This window comes from Mesoplodon bidens, assembly GCF_964165515.1.
Source record: "Mesoplodon bidens genome assembly, chromosome: 4".
Classification (NCBI taxonomy): Eukaryota; Metazoa; Chordata; class Mammalia; order Artiodactyla; family Ziphiidae; genus Mesoplodon; species Mesoplodon bidens.
The window spans coordinates 51,914,787-51,932,942 of record NC_138160.1 but is presented as its reverse complement, the minus strand read 5'-3'; the positions used below and the strand labels follow the sequence as shown (position 1 = coordinate 51,932,942).

The window sequence follows — 18,156 nt, the reverse complement described above, 5'->3', positions numbered from 1 at the left end:
ATTATGTATTTGGCATGCTATGGTTTATTACACTTTGTATTGTTACTTTTTGCTGACTCCAACGGAGAGAACGGGTGCTGGAAACCTACGATCTATCTTGTGGCTTTGCTAGAGGAGCGAGGCTGCTGGTTTCTCCCCCTGTTTTCTCTGCCTCACAGAGAGGCTGATGTGTGTTTCTAAGTGAACTTCCTGAGGCTCACATTTCCTAAACTTGAAGCAGTTTCTTTCTGATAGGGATGTGAGAATTGAAGCCCCAGGATATGACCAAATTAGCCTTCAGCCAACAATAGCAGACCAAAGTTAGTATATTTTTCACAGCTTGATTAGAAGAGTTTGCATTTAAGAAGTGCAGGATTATTACATCTGACTTCCAGGAGAGCAGCTGGGACATTACCCTCCAGCCTGCTCACCACAGAGAATCTGCTCCAGTTGACAGCACATTTCTTTTCTCCAACACAGATCTGGCCTCCCCACCTGAGTATTTTTCTAATGCCGGCGCCCTCACTCCCCAGCTGTCTCCATTTGCTGCCTGAGCTTCTTTTCTCTCTCTTGTCCTCTTACTTCAGTTGGCATGACTCTGCTGTGGTCTTTAAAATTTGCCTGCAAACTTAGATTTTCTTAATTCTCTTTCCTTTCAATAGTGGTCAAAGTGCCCTTGAGTTTTTGTGAGAGTCAGGAAGGAATATTTATACATCAGTAAAATGGGGTAGCTTTTTGTAAAGTCCTATTTCCCATTGGCCTGTGGACTGGTGGCCTCAGAATCATTTAGGGGGCTTGTTAAACATACAGAGCCCTAGGACCAACCCCAGAACTACTCCATCAGAATCAGCAGTGTTTGGGGGCTTGGGTGGAGGGGGCGTCTGCATTTTTAACAAGCTCTTCAAGTGACTTTTATATACACTCAGGTTCAAGAGTCACTTTAATTTGTTCCCTTCTAAAATCTTTCTATAATACTTTCTCCTCTTCTCTCAATGAGAAGGTGAAAAGGACTCACTGAAATATCTATTCCTGTACAGCTTTTGAGCAAAACCAGAACCAAAGCAGATTTTCTATGGAGCTTTTCTCACTAAATACAAGGTCAAGGAGGTAATTGCTCACTTACCTTCCATGGTAGGTGGTCACAAAGACTTTGGTGTTTGTGGCACATTCTGTTGTAGCTGGTCAGTTATTTTTTCCTGTCTTGCAAGAGAAACCCATCTGACCCAAGCAGCAAGGGTGAAACTCCACATTCTATTTACAGCCCACTTTAAGTAGGAGGGAGGGCTAACCTAGCTCAGCAATTCCTAACCCTATTAACTCACGAGAATCACCTGGAGAGCTTAAAAAGTGTCAACACCTGGGCCCTTCTCTCTAGAAATTCTGATTCAATTGGTTTGGGGTGGTTCTTGTCTATTTTAAAAGCTGCCTAGATGAACTTCAAGCTAGATAACTACTATGTAGTTACTAAGGGCTTGGGATTGAGTGTTGTTTTCACTGGAGGTAGGAATTCCTTTGGTACAAAAGATGGGAATGAATATGTCAGGTTGAGGGAACTGTAAGCAATGATGTGGAGGCATGGGAGTATGGAGAGGTCTAGAAGGCAAGCTGACTCAAACTTAATCAGGTTTCATCACCAGAAAACAATGAACGTGGAGATATCTATATCTATCAACTACTCAGGTTCTGATGAAATGCCTTCACTAAGATGAAACTTTAGGTTTTAGTTTTCATGAAATGACATTTAGAAATATTCCTAAACTGATGCAAAATGGCAGGGAATACCTAATTTGCTGAACTACTTAGTAATGAACCTTGCAATACATTTCTTTCTTTTGGGTATCAAGAAAAAGTCTATTATCTCCTAAAGCAAGTTCATGTTTCCTGTAACGAGACAAAGAAAATTACATGGTCCAAGATGTTTTACTTTAGATTTCAGCTACTAGTGTTAACACTCAGTGTTAATTTTAGGTAATTTGAATTTTAGTTCATTCTAGTGCTCACACTAGGCTCCAGATAAAATTTTCTTTCTCCACTCTTTGTATTATTTTCAACATTTCTTTTTAATATGTATTTTAATTATCCTATTTAGTATGCACTTTAACATATTAATGTATCTAATTCCTTTTGGAAATAGACAAATATAACTTTTATATCCGTCCACTTTTCATCCTTACATCCATACCAAGGCTCCTGCCCACTCTCTGACCTCATTCCCCCTTCATTTTTCCTTTTGTGCACTCTATTCTTTTAGTTACCCAGCACACCATGCTCAACCTCCTTTGCTTTTCTTCTACTTGAATTTTCTCTTCAACTAGAATAATGCTTCCCAATGCTCTTCATATCATGCAACATACAGAAAATGGTAACATTTTTACAACACACTGGAGTAAAGAGAGGAGGCTATTGACCGCTAGAGATGACTGGTCAGGGCCTTTGCTGCCCCAGGCTCTGCCTTGCTGGCTCATAGGCTGAGATGATCAATACATTATTGCAATATGCCACCAATGAGATTTTCGAATGGCTGTCCCCTTTGTATTATTTGAGTCTCAACTTAAATGTCAATTCTTCAGAGCAGCTCACCTCACCAACCCCACAAGCATAGACCACTTCAGCCATTCCACCATCCTTACTCAATTTTATCTTACTCATAACATTATCAGCTCCTGCAATTATCTCATTTATTTGTTTGTTTCTTCACCTGTTTATAGTTTGTTTCTACTAGTTTCAGTATAAAGTGACTGAGTTCAGGAATACATGTAGGTCCTATTAATCATTATGTACAAAAAGCCTAGAAAAAAATGGTAAGTACTCAATAAACATAGCAGGTTATTTGGAAAAGTGTGACTAGGCCTGGATATTCTCGATTCCTGGATGAGGCTTCACTTAGTGTGGCCAGGGAACATGCTTCACTCATGCTTAACATGAGTTAAGGCAAAGACAAACACTCTATCTTTCTAGTTTTATAGTCTCAGTGGGTGGTGTACTGCCTGGCTCATAGCAGACATACAATATGTGCTTGTTGTGTGAATGAATGAAGAGATGAAGGAAGGAAGGAAGATAGAGGTAATTGAACACAAACTTCAATTTCTTTGGTCTGTTCCAAGTTTTAGAAATCTTCAACAGGAGCCAGTAGCAGTTAAGTTTGAAACCTGGATAATAATGTTAGGGGTCTTTTAACTGATGCAGTCAGGCTAATATGAGTCATCCATTATGTGATCTATGGCAAATAACTTAACTATGAAGACCCTCAGTTTCCTTTTCTGCAAATTGGTTAAGCTTGGGTTTGGTGAGTTCTGCAGTCCCTTACCATTTTGAAATCTGCTATATAAATCGACAGAGAGTCAGAAAGGGGATGTTGAGGAAGTGATCAGGCAGTTAATCCAGATAGTAGCCAGGATCCTCCAAGGGAGACCAGAGGCTGCTTTTTAAAAACATGATGGATGACCAAGAATGATCCAGGCAGCCCTCAAGGCATATTTCCAGGGCAGGGTTGGGCTTTCTACCTAGGACACTTATGTTGTCCTCTTTCTCTGCTCACCTACTTCTAAGCAGTACCTTCTCATCAGTTGGTGAACTTGAATAAATAAGCAACAACTGTTGCTAAGGTCATGTAGCTGCAAGTAGGAAGTATTTCTCCAGGGTAGAAAATTCTGTTTTCTCATTGTATTCAAGTGTTTTAGAAACAACCAAGCAGAAGGCCTTTCTAGGCCTCCATTTGTTTATTTGAAAAAAAAACAGGCTTAGGCTGTTGTGAAGATTAAATAAAACATTGCATGGAAAGGGCTAGTATAGAGTTGGGCATATAGTAAACACTCAATCAAGTTGGCTACCACTGTTATTATATTATGCAAGTCATGAGGTAGAAGCCAAAATATTTAATCCCGAATACTTGCATTTGATTCCATTTCTTTCTACTGAAGATGGAGCAGTTGGCTATGAAGTCCAGAGGAAGAGATCCAGAACTGCACATGATGATACTCATCTTCTTCAATTAAAATGCCTCTGTATATTAATAAGCCCAGCTGTGTTTCCCAATTTGGAAAAGCTGCAAAATCCAAAAATAAACCAAAACAAAGAGATACTTAGTCTGGAGGCAAATTTCAATTTTAGGTTTCTTACAGAAAAAGATTGATATTATTGTGTTTGACAGTAAAATTATATCAACACTACATTTAGTAACAGTCAGATACTACAGCACACTCATCTTCTCATCTACATCTCTCTAACAGAAGTAGATATTTTAAACATTTATGTCTTTAGAGAATCATTGTTTTGTTTGTTTTTGTTTTGTTTCCCATTAAGTGATGGGTCTGGGATAAATACCTTCTCATTCACAATAAAAATTACTGAAAGATGTGCTGGTTGGCTCATGCTTAAAAAATGCTATTTGTTTTTAGTTTTCAAGGTGGAATTGGAAACTAAGAATATAATAATTTTAGAAGATAGATATCATTCACTTTAAAAATAAACACTGCTGGGCTTCCCTGGTGGCGCAGTGGTTGAGAGTCTGCCTGCTGATGCAGGGGACACGGGTTCGTGCCCCGGTCCGGGAATATCCCACATGCCGCGGAGTGGCTAGGCCCATGATCCATGGCCGCTGAGCCTGTGCGTCCGGAGCCTGTGCTCCACAATGGGAGAGGCCACAACAGTGAGAGGTCCGCATACCGCAAAAAAAAAAAAAATAATAATAATAATAATAAAATAATAAACACTGCTAACAATAAGCTCTAAACAACTTTTCAAAATGTTATTTCTTGGATAATTTCAAGTAAGAAGTTACATTTGATAAAACATTAACAGCAATTTTTGACTAATTTTAGTTTAGTTTAAAGAAGTTCTTTTCCATAGAATTTTAAAGTAATTGACTATAAACTCAAACACTGTGATTTAGTATAATTTCCCCATACTTATTTTACATTAAATAATTTATGTATGTTTATCTGTTAAAATACAAAATATAAAACATAAAAATTCTAGTTACTATTTATGCATAAGAATTTACATTTCTTTTCTTTCTGGAGGACAGGTATATTTTACATAAATGGAAAAGATGAAGAAAGCCCAAGACAGAAAATATTTTGGAAAATTAATTAAAATTTTCATTTTACTAACATTGAGTGAACACATAAGATATAGGGAACTCTGATAAGTTCTTTAGTTTCATTTTCTTATTTAATCCAAATGAAACTTAATAAAATAGAAATTTTTCTATCTTCTTTTGGTAAATCTTGCAGACTCTGTATTCAAAATTTTTTCTCACTGCAAAATACTAAAGGATGATAGATAAGTTACAACTAACAGGCAGAGATGAGCTCTCAAAAATTAAGGAGAATCTTCAGTATCTGAAAAGGACAGGAACAAAAACCAGAGTAATAATCTAGCACTGAAGTTATAGATACCTTAGAGACATTTGCTGATCAATGGTACATAAATCCTGAAGTTTTAATGTCTCTTCAATGAAACAGAACAACTCCTAAGGCATATAAAAGATGGTGTGGTGGTGGGGGAGGAGGGGTGGGAATGGAAACAGCTATAGAAAGCTAGAATAGTCAAAGAGCTTCAATAAGCTGCCTGGATTGAATCCTACACAGGGATAAATGCTCCTTTGATAATACCTAGTCATAAATGATGTCCTCACATAGGATAAGTCTACTGTTGTATATAACAGGAGGAAACACAAATATTCCTGGGATAATGTCCATTGAACCAAGATTCTCAGGATTCTCATAAACAGAGGTTGGTCAAATGAGCAAACATAAGCAAATATTGACTGTATAACAATAATCATATCTAATTAAGAAATCTTGATAAAACTAATTACTTCACAACTGTACCTTGGATAGGGATGATCTGAATTAAAGTGTTTAAAGGTACTCATATGTGCTTAGAGGTAGTGAAAAACATAAATAATACTTAAGTTGTTTATTCATGTTAAAATATTAAGGAAGGTCATGACTAGAATACAGAACTTTCTACAATAGAGGAAGAAAATTAATTTTGAAACTCAGCAGAATAGAAGGAATGGGTATAAGAGAAGCTTAGATGAGACAGGATGTATATGAAAACATAAAATAGTCATAGTAAAATTAAGACTAAACTCACCTACTAAAACACTAAGATTTTCAGAATTGGAAAGAAAAGAACTATAATATTTTTACAAGTGACTCACTTAAAACTTTGAAGACACAGAAGAGATGAAAATTAATATATGGAATGAGATATACTAGGCAAATACAGAAAAGAACTTGTATAGACAAAATAGACTTTAAGGCAACAAAAAGTAGTAGGGATAAGGAAGGTAACTAAGTCAGCAGGAATATATACTAATTGTAATTATGTATGTACCTAGGATTATGTCCTGAAAGTATACAAAGCAAATATTGATGGAACTACAATCAGAAGTTGACAAATCTCCTGTCTTTGTGAGAGGTTACTCTATCCTATCCTATCTCCTTACTAATTTTTGTCTGCTTGATCTATCAACTTCTGATAAGGGTTGAAGTTGACAGATTAAGCAGACAAAAATTAGTAAGGATATAGAAGCTTTGAACAACACAATTAACAAGCTTGATCAAAAAGATATGAGTAGAACTATGCATATCATGATGAGATGACACGTCTTGCAAAATTTCTGACAACTGATCATGTATTAGGCAATAAAATCAATCTCAAATTTTAAAAGAATTGATGTATTTTACTTCACATTCTTTGACAATGAAATTAAGCTACAAACCAATAACAAAAGATTACTAAGAACATCTTCACTTAATGGCCATTTAGAAGAGTGCTTCCAAATTACAGAATTTGGAAATCACTATGGAAACTATAAAATAGAATTGACTAGAATAAATAAACACTGTTTTGACTGATTAAGAATAAAAGGGAAAAGACTCACACAAGTAATTAATAAGGATCGAAACAAGAGATTCACTGTAGATACAGGAAAGATAATTTAAACAACTTAGTAAAAATGGAAAACTTTTAAAAGAAAACTATAACTTAACATTGATTCTAGAAGTATTAATTCTGAATTATTATATAGCCACTAAATAAATGACATCAAGAATTAAAAACATACCTATCAAGAAAAACCAAGTCCAAATGTCTTACAGATAAGTTTTACCAAATAGTCAAAAAACAGATAATTGAGGTCTTATAAAAGCTATCCCAGAGAATAGTAAAATGAGGGAATACTCCACACTTCATTTTTATAAGGTTGGTATAAATTTTGGTACTGATGTCAGAGTAGGACAGTATAAGAAAGGAAACTTATAGACAAATCTCACTCAAGGATTTAGATGCAAAACCTAAAACAAAGTATTAGTAACACAGTATTAGTAACTTAATTCTAAAACCAAGTATAAGAAAGGAATAGAATAGGAAATATAACTTCTTTAAGCTGACTAAGCATCCCCTTCAGAAATATACTATGTGGCGTAGCATTAGAAGTATTCTCTCTAATACATGAATGAGATGAGTATACCCTCTATTCCTGCATCTCTGACATATTAAACTGCAGTCCTAGCCAGTTCATTAGGAAACAAAAAGGTAATTAAGTGCAAAAAGCTTAGAAAGAAAGTTTTGTTATAGTATTTGCAGATAATTTAGTTGTCAACATAGAAAAGCAAAGAAAATCTACAGATTATTAAAATTAATCAAGTACACAGAAGTAAAACCAATCAAATAATCACATTCTTACATACCTACAAAAATTGAAAATGTAATTTAAAAATATACCATTCACATTAGCTACCATGTATAAAAGCACAACTACAATAACAACAAAATAAGGTACCTAGGGTAAAAAAATCTACCACAAGCTGTTCATGTCATTAATGGAGAAAATTAAAAACTTTATCGATAGGAAAGGAAGGACTAAATAAATGAAAAGTTACATCATATTCCTGGATAAAAAGATCCAATAACATAAAGATGTCTGTTCTTTTGAAACTATCACATAATTTCAATACAATTCCAATAAAATTCCACAATTTTAAGTATACATATGGGGGTGAGATGGAAAAGTTGATTCAAATTTAATATGTAACAGTAAAAGGCCAAGTACTGCCAAGAAACTTCTAAGAAAGAATATAGTAAAGAGGATGATCTAGCATATATCAAATTTATTGTAAAAATTAAGACACTGTATTTTTGGAACAAAAATAGACAAACAGATCAATGGAAGAGAATAGAGAACTCAAAAGTAAACTCACCAGTATATGAAAACAAGATGGATGACAGAAGAGACTGTATATCAGGGGGAGAAAGGATGGACTATTAAATGAATAGTACTAGGTAATTTTTTCATTCTTATGGTAAAAATTAACCTGCATTCCTACCTCACACAATACACTCAAAAGCCAAATTTAGGGTGAATTCACCAACTAAATATGAAATTCAAAAAAATGTTGGCTGGTATCTTTATAACCTCAAAGTAGAAAAAGATTTCTTACACAAGACAGAAAATGCATAGAACAAAGAAATATTTATTTACATTAAACTGAAAAATGTAAATTCATCAAAAGACACTTTTAAAAATTGAGCCAAAGATTGAAAGAAAATATTTCCAATAATACAAATGATAAAAGATGAATACCCCTAATAGATAATGGACTTTAAAAATTAGTAAGTTTAAAAAAATCCCAAAGAACCCAGTTTAAAAGTAAGCAAATATAAGATCAAATAACTCACAGTGAAGAAACGTTAAACAACACTCAACCTTGATGAAGCAATGGGAACTTACACATTTTTAGTGATTGTGTTAGTTTCCTCAGGACACCATAACAAAGTACCACAACCTGGGTGGCTTAAAGCAACAGAAATGTATTGTCTCAGAATTCTGGAAGCTAAACATCTGAAATGAAATTGTTGGCCTGATACTAACTCTCTGACAGCTCTGGGGGAGAGTCCATTGTTTGTCTAAGCTTCTGGTGATTGCCAACAGTCCTTGGCATTACTTGGATTATGACAGCATAACTCCAATTTCTGTCTCTGTAGTCAGATGGTGCTCTTCCCTGTGTGACTGCCCAAATTTCCTTCCATTTATAAGAACATTAGTCATTTGATCTGGGCCCACCCTAATCCTTTATGATGTCTTTTTAACTTAGTTACATCTGCAAAGATCTTATTTCCAAATAAGGTCACAGTCATAGACACTGAGTCCTTTATCCTTTTGGGTGACACAATTCAACCTACAAAAGTGGTTATGAGATTTTACACAACCAGTTTGGAGAAGAATTAGGCTATACCTACTGAAGTTGAATCTGGGCATATCAAAGGATCCAATAATTCCACTTATGGATGCTTAGATCCTTGCTACTCTAAGTATGGTCTATGAATCTGGAATATCAGTGTCACCTGGTAACTTGGCAGACATGCAGAGTCTTAGGCTTCACTCCATACCTACGGTGTCAAAATCTGCATTTTAAACAAGATCCCCATATACTTTGTTTGAAAATCACTACACTGTAATCCAGTTTACTCTAAATTACATGGATTAAAAAAAAGTGATATACACATTAATGCTCACAGTAGTTTTATTTATAAAAGCAAATGTTTGGAAAAGACTTAAACGTTCACTAATCGGAGAATGGATAAATAATTTGTGGCTTTATTCATAAAATATAAATCTACAGTGTAGTGAAAATAAATGAACTAGAGGTACTTGTATCAATGCAGATGAATTTCACAAAGATAATGTCGAGCAAAAAAAGGAAGTTGCAGAAGAATACATAGAGAATGATACCATTTGTATATTGCCTAGTGACATGTACATATGGTGTAAAAGTATAAAGTCATTCATGGGAATGATAAACACTAAATTCAAGAGTAAAGAGAACTTTATGGAATCATACTCTTCTTTTTCATAAATTTTTCTTAAGTATATAGGTATTTATTATTTATACTATATCATTCTTTATATTTTTGGTAACTCATATAATGTAAAAAATGGAAAAAATTAAGAAAAAATTCAAGGCTAGTAAATGGCAGCATAGGTATTTGAATCCAGAACTGTGGCCCTGAGCCACTACTCCCAACTAACAAACTACTGTTTCAACAGGCCAGATGGCTCAGTTATAGACTCATATTTTGTAACCACAATTGTTGTTTTTATATAAGTAGCATGTTTTAAAACAAGATTAAAATAATGTATTGGGTATTGGTTTTAGCTTCATAACAAAAAAGGTTATTTGTCAAAACAAAGTAAAATGTGGGATTTACCCCCAATATTGTTAGATTAAATGCAGTAATTAAATCTTGTTTCAAATAATTATTAAACTGAATTTAATTTCCAACTACCCTTAGACTAACAGGAAATATTGAGCTAATATTCCAAACACTTTTCTCATCTCAGCTATGCTCTTATCCTTTCAGAAGTGAGCCATGAAAATATTGTCAGAAAGAGAGCAGTATAGAGGAAGTGTGCTCAGGAAAGCACATTTATTAACACCTGTCACTCTAATCTGATGATTTCCTACAACAAAAATACTGCCTTTTGGGTTTTGCTGTACTTTAACATTTTATTGGGGTCTATGAATTTCAATTATTGACTTATATTTTTGAACAAACAGTTGAGCTCCCAGAGAAGAGCAGACTCCTTTTCCTCAGTGATGACTGAACTTTTGTTGACATATTCATCACCATGCCCAATAACTTTTTTTTTTTTTCCTCACTGCATGGCTTTTGGGATTTTAGTTCACCCACCAGGGATTGAACCTGGGCCCTTGGCAGTGAAAGCACAGAGCCCTAACCACTGGACCACCAGAGAATTCCCAATAACTTCTGATTTAAGTCAAGAGGTTCCAGAATGCAGAGGCCACATCTTTCTTCACTTGTCTCATACTCAGAATTTTCTAAAGAATTGGAAGCTTACCAAATAATTTAAAGAATAGGGAGAATGTCACATCTGAAACTGAGTAGGGGACAGACCCTGCCATGTCCCCTGCCTCTTGTTTGTAGAAACACTTTAGTGCCTTAGGCCTTCCCAAATTCCAGTGACCAGATTTAATCACAGAAGTGAGAAAATGCAGAAACAAAGGAAAACAGTCAAGCAACATAAAATAATAATCGTTTAGCCATAAAACAAAGTCAGGACATTTAGCTCCTCTGTAAGGGCTATAGATAATATCCTGGGGGGCATATCCTTGAGTTGTTTTGCAGATATTAAAATTCCCACCAGGTGGGAGAAGTTAACTACTGACCACCAGCACATAGACCCCAGACCGGTTAGAACCAGAAGGTTGATGATCTTGACTCCAGAAATACCATCCAGTTACCTCACCACCAACCAATCAGAAGAATGTCTACCAACTGATCAGGCACCCTGCAAACCTCTCCCTCACACTGTCTTTAAAAACCCTTCCCTGAAAGCCATCGGGGAGTTCGGGTCTTTTGAGCAGGAGGTGCTGGTCTCCTTGCTCAGCCCCATGTTGGGCACCTTGCAATAAATGCTCTATTTTCCTTCACCACAACCTGGTATCAGTAGATTGTATTTGCTGCATGTAGGGGGATAGCAGACCCAAGTTTAGCTTGGTAACACATCCCTGTGCAAATTGTTTTCAAATAAATCCTCACCTGAAAGGGCCTTAACTTTTTTTTTCAAGCACTTGCTCTTTCACTAAGGCTACCTAATTCTCTTTCTCTGCACTTCTCAACAATTACCAGTAGAGAGAATTGATATTATTACTTTGCATCACTATTACTACTATTATTGCTTGAGCTTTACTGCGTGTTTTTTATTTTATGGGCCAGCAAAGTGTATTAAATCACTTAATCTTCACAAGTCTATTTTACACCCATTTTACTATTGAGGAAACAAGAGCGTTAATTAATTTGCCCAAGGTCACACATCTAGTGAATACGCGTTACTGTGGGTTTTTTTTTCACTCTTTACATGCTGTGTTTTCAACATGTGTGTTAAATGAACAAAATCAACCTTACAGTTCCAGGAGCAGAGACTGAGGCATCTATCATTTCTGTTTTGCCACTGAAAATTTAGTGTGGTTCTGGGTCTCGGAGAAGTGTCTGTCATGTAGAAATAGCAGGTAAGTAACGATACCATCTGAGGAAGGTGGATGGTGAGAATTAGATACACACAAAAAAACTGTGCTCAGTTTTAAAGGAGAATTTTTTCTCTTGCATTTTGGTTGCATTTCTTATTAAGGACCAGTTAATTCTTGCTGATAATCAGAAGACTACACTTCCTAAATTATCTAAGCAAAAATTTCTCCTTGAAGTATTTTTCTTTCCCTAACAAATTCCAGTAGAAAATTCACAGTTCTGGAAAATCTACAATTGCCTTGTTGCTTTAGTATTTGAAGATTGGGGTGAATAAAATTCAGAATACTTTTAATTAAAAAAATAATCTATCCTAGTTTTAATTACTTAAAAATATAAAACCTTTTTAAAATAGGAGTTTTAAAAAATTACTTCTGTAATCTCTTAAGCAAAATTTCAATTCTTTGTTATGTAGGTTATTTCTTCATTAATACAAAAATCAGCCATAATTTGGGATTATGGATGAACGTATCAATTATTGAGAAGACTCAACCATTACTGAGCTTTCAGCAATGATAAGACAGTCAGGTGCACAGCAAAACTTCAGCCTAACATCTTTTTAATCTTATGTCCCTGGTCAAAGAACTACATTGAAATGCTTGGCTTGTATCAAATTTCCTGTAAAGATGTTAAAAATCTTTATCTCCCATAACCTATTTTAGAGAAATTTCACATGATGGATGATGCATCATACCCCAGATCCATACTGACAAGTTTATACTTGCATCTAGTAAATTCAAACAAGAAATAAAAGCAGGATGACTGGAAGCTTTGTTTTCAAATGATGTCATCAGTAATATTCGCTTTAAGGTTAGTTTTTCTTTAGGATAATTTCAGAGGCCTTGAAGAACAAGAGCCTAACTCTTTATCCAGGATCTTCAGTTTGCACCATTTTCTTCTGGCATATCCAGGATTCTGTATCATTAAGGGTTAAACATAGAAGAACTGGCAAAATGTGAACATGAAGAAATGTAACATCATTGTGTTTTTAATATATATCACAATATTATTAGTTTAATAAAAAGTTTTACATGATTATCTATTCACTTGAAGGTTGTAGAACCATAGTGCTGCATATCCTTTTATACTTCTATTAGTAAGAGTGCCTATACATTTTATTGAAATGAAATATTATGTACATTATTTCTAAGAAAAACATGAGCTACTTGAGAGTATTTTTCAACTTGAATAAAAAAAAAGCAGTCATAGAATATTAAAGCAGAATAGCAAATGCCAGATTTTGTAAATATTAACACCAGATTTACAGCATTTTAACTTTCTAAAAAAGGAAAAATAAACTTGTCAGTTATTAAACAATTTGGGTTTAATAATAATGAATGCACAGTTGCTGACTGACATATCTACTGACTTACACTATGTTTATATGTGCTAATTTTGACAAAATTCATATTCAAGTTTGTACTTGACATGTAAATATTTTAAAAATTCAAATTTCTTTTATTTTACACTTTGTTTATGTTATCATCTGTATTTCCAAAGTTTTATCTTTGGAGAATCCAGACTTAAATTATTTTCCTATTAAAATTTTTGGAACTGCAACTGTATTTTAACAGTTACTTGGTTGTGTATTTGTGAGGAGATTTTAAAAGGGAGAATGAGTACCTTCACAAATTTTTAGAAGATTTCTTCAGAGTGTAGCCAGTATCGACATGTATACTTATCTCTTTCTTTTCAATGCCATGAATCATTATAAATGTCAGGTTCATTGTTGTGGCATGCTGAAATGATTGAGTGGGAACTGTGCCCAGCACTGTGTTGTAAAACAATTGATCTCCAAACACATTGTTCTACAGCATGCATCAGCCCAAATAGATTTTCTTTGACTTTCATGACTACTCTCTTTTTTGGTCTTGGAGAATTTAAAGCTCAAATTTGAACACAATATTAAGACAATCTGCAGTGACTCTGTGCTTGTTATCTAGAGTCATCTACTTTTGGGATTGCATTCTGTATTTTTCCTTTACTTCAGTCATGTAATCAGAATGTATAAGTGAAGTTTGTTATATGCTATTCTAGTGGATTAGAAATCCCATTCTTTATCTAGGTGCAAATGGGATTAAATTTGGTTTTCTTGGTAAAGGAAAAGCTTAGAACCCACCCATAGCAGTCTCTTTATCTTCTATGTTTAGTCATCCCCATTTGGAAAATCCAATATTGTTTTTTCCCCCATTGGTGAATGTGTGCAAATGTATGAGTTCCAAAGTTCAGCCTTTGTTAGCACAAAAGCAACACAAGTGAAGGTGTTTGCCTAGGTCTATTAAAATTGTATTTCTAGATAGAACTTGTGAATGACAAATGCTGCAGGCTTTCAAAAAGAGCTAGAAAATATAGACTTTATATAGAGGATAAAGAGCAAAAGATGGCACTAAAAGAAATTTTTGAAGAAAAGAGGAGAAAAAAATAGAAAACTCAAAGTTACTTTTCTTTTAATAACCGTCGTTTTCTTTCTTGAAGTTGTGGGATTTCCTCAATACCTGCTTATTTTCTGCAAGACAAGGGTTTATAGATGGCGCTCTAAAGCATTTGCCGGAAGGTGGCGACACAGCCCTCATTGCCTAGAGCTGTCCCAGGTGCTGAACCCAGTTTCGGAGCCCACGAGAAACTCTGCTGCCAGCGATCAGGGATTCCACCAAGTTCTCCCTAGAGGCCTGCAAACTCTGGTTAGAAAAGCAAAAGGCCATAAAAATGCCCGACCTCATTTATAACACAAAGACAACAAAATTCCCTTCCCTAAATTTACTTGCTGCGGAGCTGTGGGAAATGGCCATATTCACTGAAATTAAAAACGCAATGGAGATGGAAAGGTAGGGGTGTGTGTGTGTGTGTGTGTGTGTGTGTAGAATACATACCGAATTGATTTTTTTCTTCACTTTGAGATGCAGCTGTTTACCTATCCTTTGACCGGTTCTTTATAATTACTTTCTCCCCCAATTCCTCAAGGTTAAAAAAAGGCAGAGGCAATATCCTCCCCAAAGGAGACAGGCTGGACTGTGCGATGATAAACGGGGTTGATTTTTAAAAAGCTAAGATACATTCCCTTTTCTTTCCATGAGTTAGTAATAATTTACAGACTGACCCAGGACTGTCCACCTCCCCATTCAGGCTCCGTGTGTCTCCTTTTCTCATTTCCTATTGCCACTCTGTGATGCTGACTCTACTTAAGAATTTGACAGAAATATGAAGCAGTTTACGTGGTTAGATTTGTTTTCCCTCGAGTTTGGCCGGGTGGAAGGCGGAGTTATTTGTTGTAATGTTGGTCTGACCGGCGGATCGGGTGTGTGTAAGCTAGTTCTGAGTCTCGGTCGACAAAAAGGGATTTGAACGCAAAGAGGCTGAGCTAGAGGGAGAGGAGGGCGGGGAACCAGGGGGAAGAGGCACTCAGGGTTGGGGAAGTGTGGGGAGGGGAGGGTTAGCGTAGGAGAGAGGGAGACTGGCTGTCGGAGCAACACCGGGGAGATAAAGGGAAGTGAGAAGGGAGAGGGAGACTGAAAGGGAAAACTAGTGGGAGAAAGAAAGGGAAAGAGAGAGGAGGCTTAAGAGAAAGAGAAGAGAGTAGAGGAGAGAGTGGGAGAGAAGCAAGGAGAGGAGGGTTACAGAGTGGCTCTGGAGGACGGTGTTTCTCTATTCCAGATACTTCTAAGATTGGAGATTCTTTTCTGGTGGGGAGACTCCGGGTCTGGCAGCCAGTTAGGCAGTGGCAAAATAAAATGGACAGCGAGAGACAAATGTTCCAGCCACCTTTCCGCCGCCCGGAGATCCCGGAGCTGTTCTCCAGCCAATTCGTTTCCCAGCTGGAGTCTCTGAGCGCGCTGGACTACGAGAGCCCAGGGAGCGCCTAGAAGCTAGCTGCTCCTCGGAGATGCCTTCGCCTGAGCAGTAAGAACTTCCTGCTTGAGTCCCTGCATCCCCTCCCCCGTTGAAACTCCCCAGGAAAGAGGGGCGGAAGACCCCAGGGGGAGGGGCGAGGGGGATCCTGGCGCAGCTCTTTTTCCCCTCCCCCTCCCCTGCCGGGCGCGCAGGCATGGATGTGCTCAGCCCCCTACAGGGCAACAACACCACGTCGTCCCAGGGTCCCTTCGGGACACGCGCCAACACTACTGGCATCTCCGACGTGACCTTCAGCTACCAAGTGATCACCTCTCTGCTGCTGGGTACGCTCATCTTCTGCGCGGTTCTGGGCAATGCGTGCGTGGTGGCCGCCATCGCCTTGGAGCGCTCCCTGCAGAACGTGGCGAACTATCTTATAGGCTCGCTGGCCGTCACAGACCTCATGGTGTCGGTGCTGGTGCTGCCCATGGCCGCGTTGTACCAGGTGCTCAACAAGTGGACTCTGGGACAGGTCACCTGTGACCTGTTCATCGCCCTCGACGTGCTGTGCTGCACCTCGTCCATCCTGCACCTGTGCGCTATAGCGCTGGACAGGTACTGGGCCATCACAGACCCCATCGACTACGTGAACAAGAGGACGCCCCGGCGCGCAGCTGCACTCATCTCGCTCACCTGGCTTATTGGCTTCCTCATCTCCATCCCGCCCATGCTGGGCTGGCGTACCCCGGAAGACCGCTCGGACCCCGACGCGTGCACCATCAGCAAGGACCATGGCTACACTATTTACTCCACCTTTGGCGCCTTCTACATCCCGCTGCTGCTCATGCTGGTTCTCTACGGGCGCATCTTCCGAGCCGCGCGATTCCGCATCCGCAAGACTGTCAAGAAGGAGGAGAAGAAGGTAGCCAACAACCGCCTTGGTGCGTCGCCAGCCCCGCAGCCCAGAAAGAGCGTAAATGGTGAGCCGGGTAACAAAGACTGGAGGCAGGGCATGGAGAACAAGCCAACAGGGGCTCAGTGCGCCAATGGAGCCGTGAGGCAGGGCGAAGAAGGAGCCGCCCTGGAGGTGATCGAAGTGCACCGGGTGGGCAACTCCAAAGAGCACCTGCCGCTGCCCAGCGAGGCCGGTGCTGTCCCCTGCGTCCCCGCCTCCTTCGAGAAGAAAAATGAGCGCAACGCCGAGGCCAAGCGTAAGATGGCCCTGGCCCGCGAGAGGAAGACGGTGAAGACGCTGGGCATCATCATGGGCACCTTCATCCTCTGCTGGTTGCCCTTCTTCATCGTGGCCCTGGTCCTGCCCTTCTGCGAAAGCAGCTGCCACATGCCCACCCTGCTGGGCGCCATAATCAACTGGCTGGGCTACTCCAATTCTCTGCTCAACCCTGTCATTTACGCCTACTTCAACAAGGACTTCCAAAACGCATTTAAGAAGATCATCAAGTGCAAGTTCTGCCGCCGATGATGATGGGGGAGTAGCTGGCGCGTAGGCCCACCCCACCCAGCCTGCCTCCCCTAGCCCTCTGGAATCAAAACCTTTGCTACTGTTCCTCTAACATTCACAGCTGCTCCGCGCGCTGCTTCCAGACCCCCTCCCCCTCCCCCAGCCCTCTATTCCCAGCGGGGAAGGAGGGAGCCCCGTGCAAAGAGGCTACAGCCGCGGGGCAAGAGAGTCTGGGAAACTCCTAGAGTCTGTGAGAGGCGACCTTGGCTCAAACTTTGGTCTGGGAATCAGTTTTGGTTCCAGCAATTGCTTCCTCCCTCTTCTGCCCCCAAATCTTCGCGGCGGAAGTTTAAACCTTACCCGTTCAAGGCAAAAAAAATCCTCACAGAAGAAAAAACTGTACACCCAGCCGCCGCGCCCACCTGATCGCCTGACTGCTACAACTTGAACTTAAGGTTCAGGACTTTGCTTCATTCCCCAGCAACCCCATCCCCGCCCGCCTTCTTGCCCTAGAAACGTTCACTGTTTTTGCGGTCTCATCCCTTATTTCCTTTTCCATCTTCCCTTTATGCCCTCGCCAGTCCCTATGCACTAAATTGCTAGTCGGGAAATCTGGGAGGGTCTGCTTTTCCCGGTGCCTAAGGTGTCCCCGGGAACCTCCGCCTCCTGGTGCAGACTCCCAGAGTAACTCTCCCGGGAACAGCCCCGTGCTTTGTTTTCTTGGATTCAAAACAAGTGGCTGGAAGTTGTCTCTTAGGGTGGACCTGTAAGTACAAGGCTGGACCAGTGGGGCAGAGAGAGGCAGAACGAATTTATCCTTGCCTGCCTTG

At 38.7% G+C, this 18,156-nt stretch overlaps 1 protein-coding gene across 1 annotated transcript; it reads left to right on the top strand.

Annotated features, from left to right (window-relative positions):
* Positions 1–16,078: 16,078 nt before the first annotated feature.
* HTR1A (5-hydroxytryptamine receptor 1A) lies at positions 16,079–17,347 on the top strand (the record flags this gene model as incomplete). Its single annotated transcript, XM_081232342.1, has 1 exon — positions 16,079–17,347. One exon carries the CDS (start codon positions 16,079–16,081, stop codon positions 17,345–17,347), a length of 1,269 nt encoding a protein of 422 aa, XP_081088468.1.
* Positions 17,348–18,156: the final 809 nt, after the last annotated feature.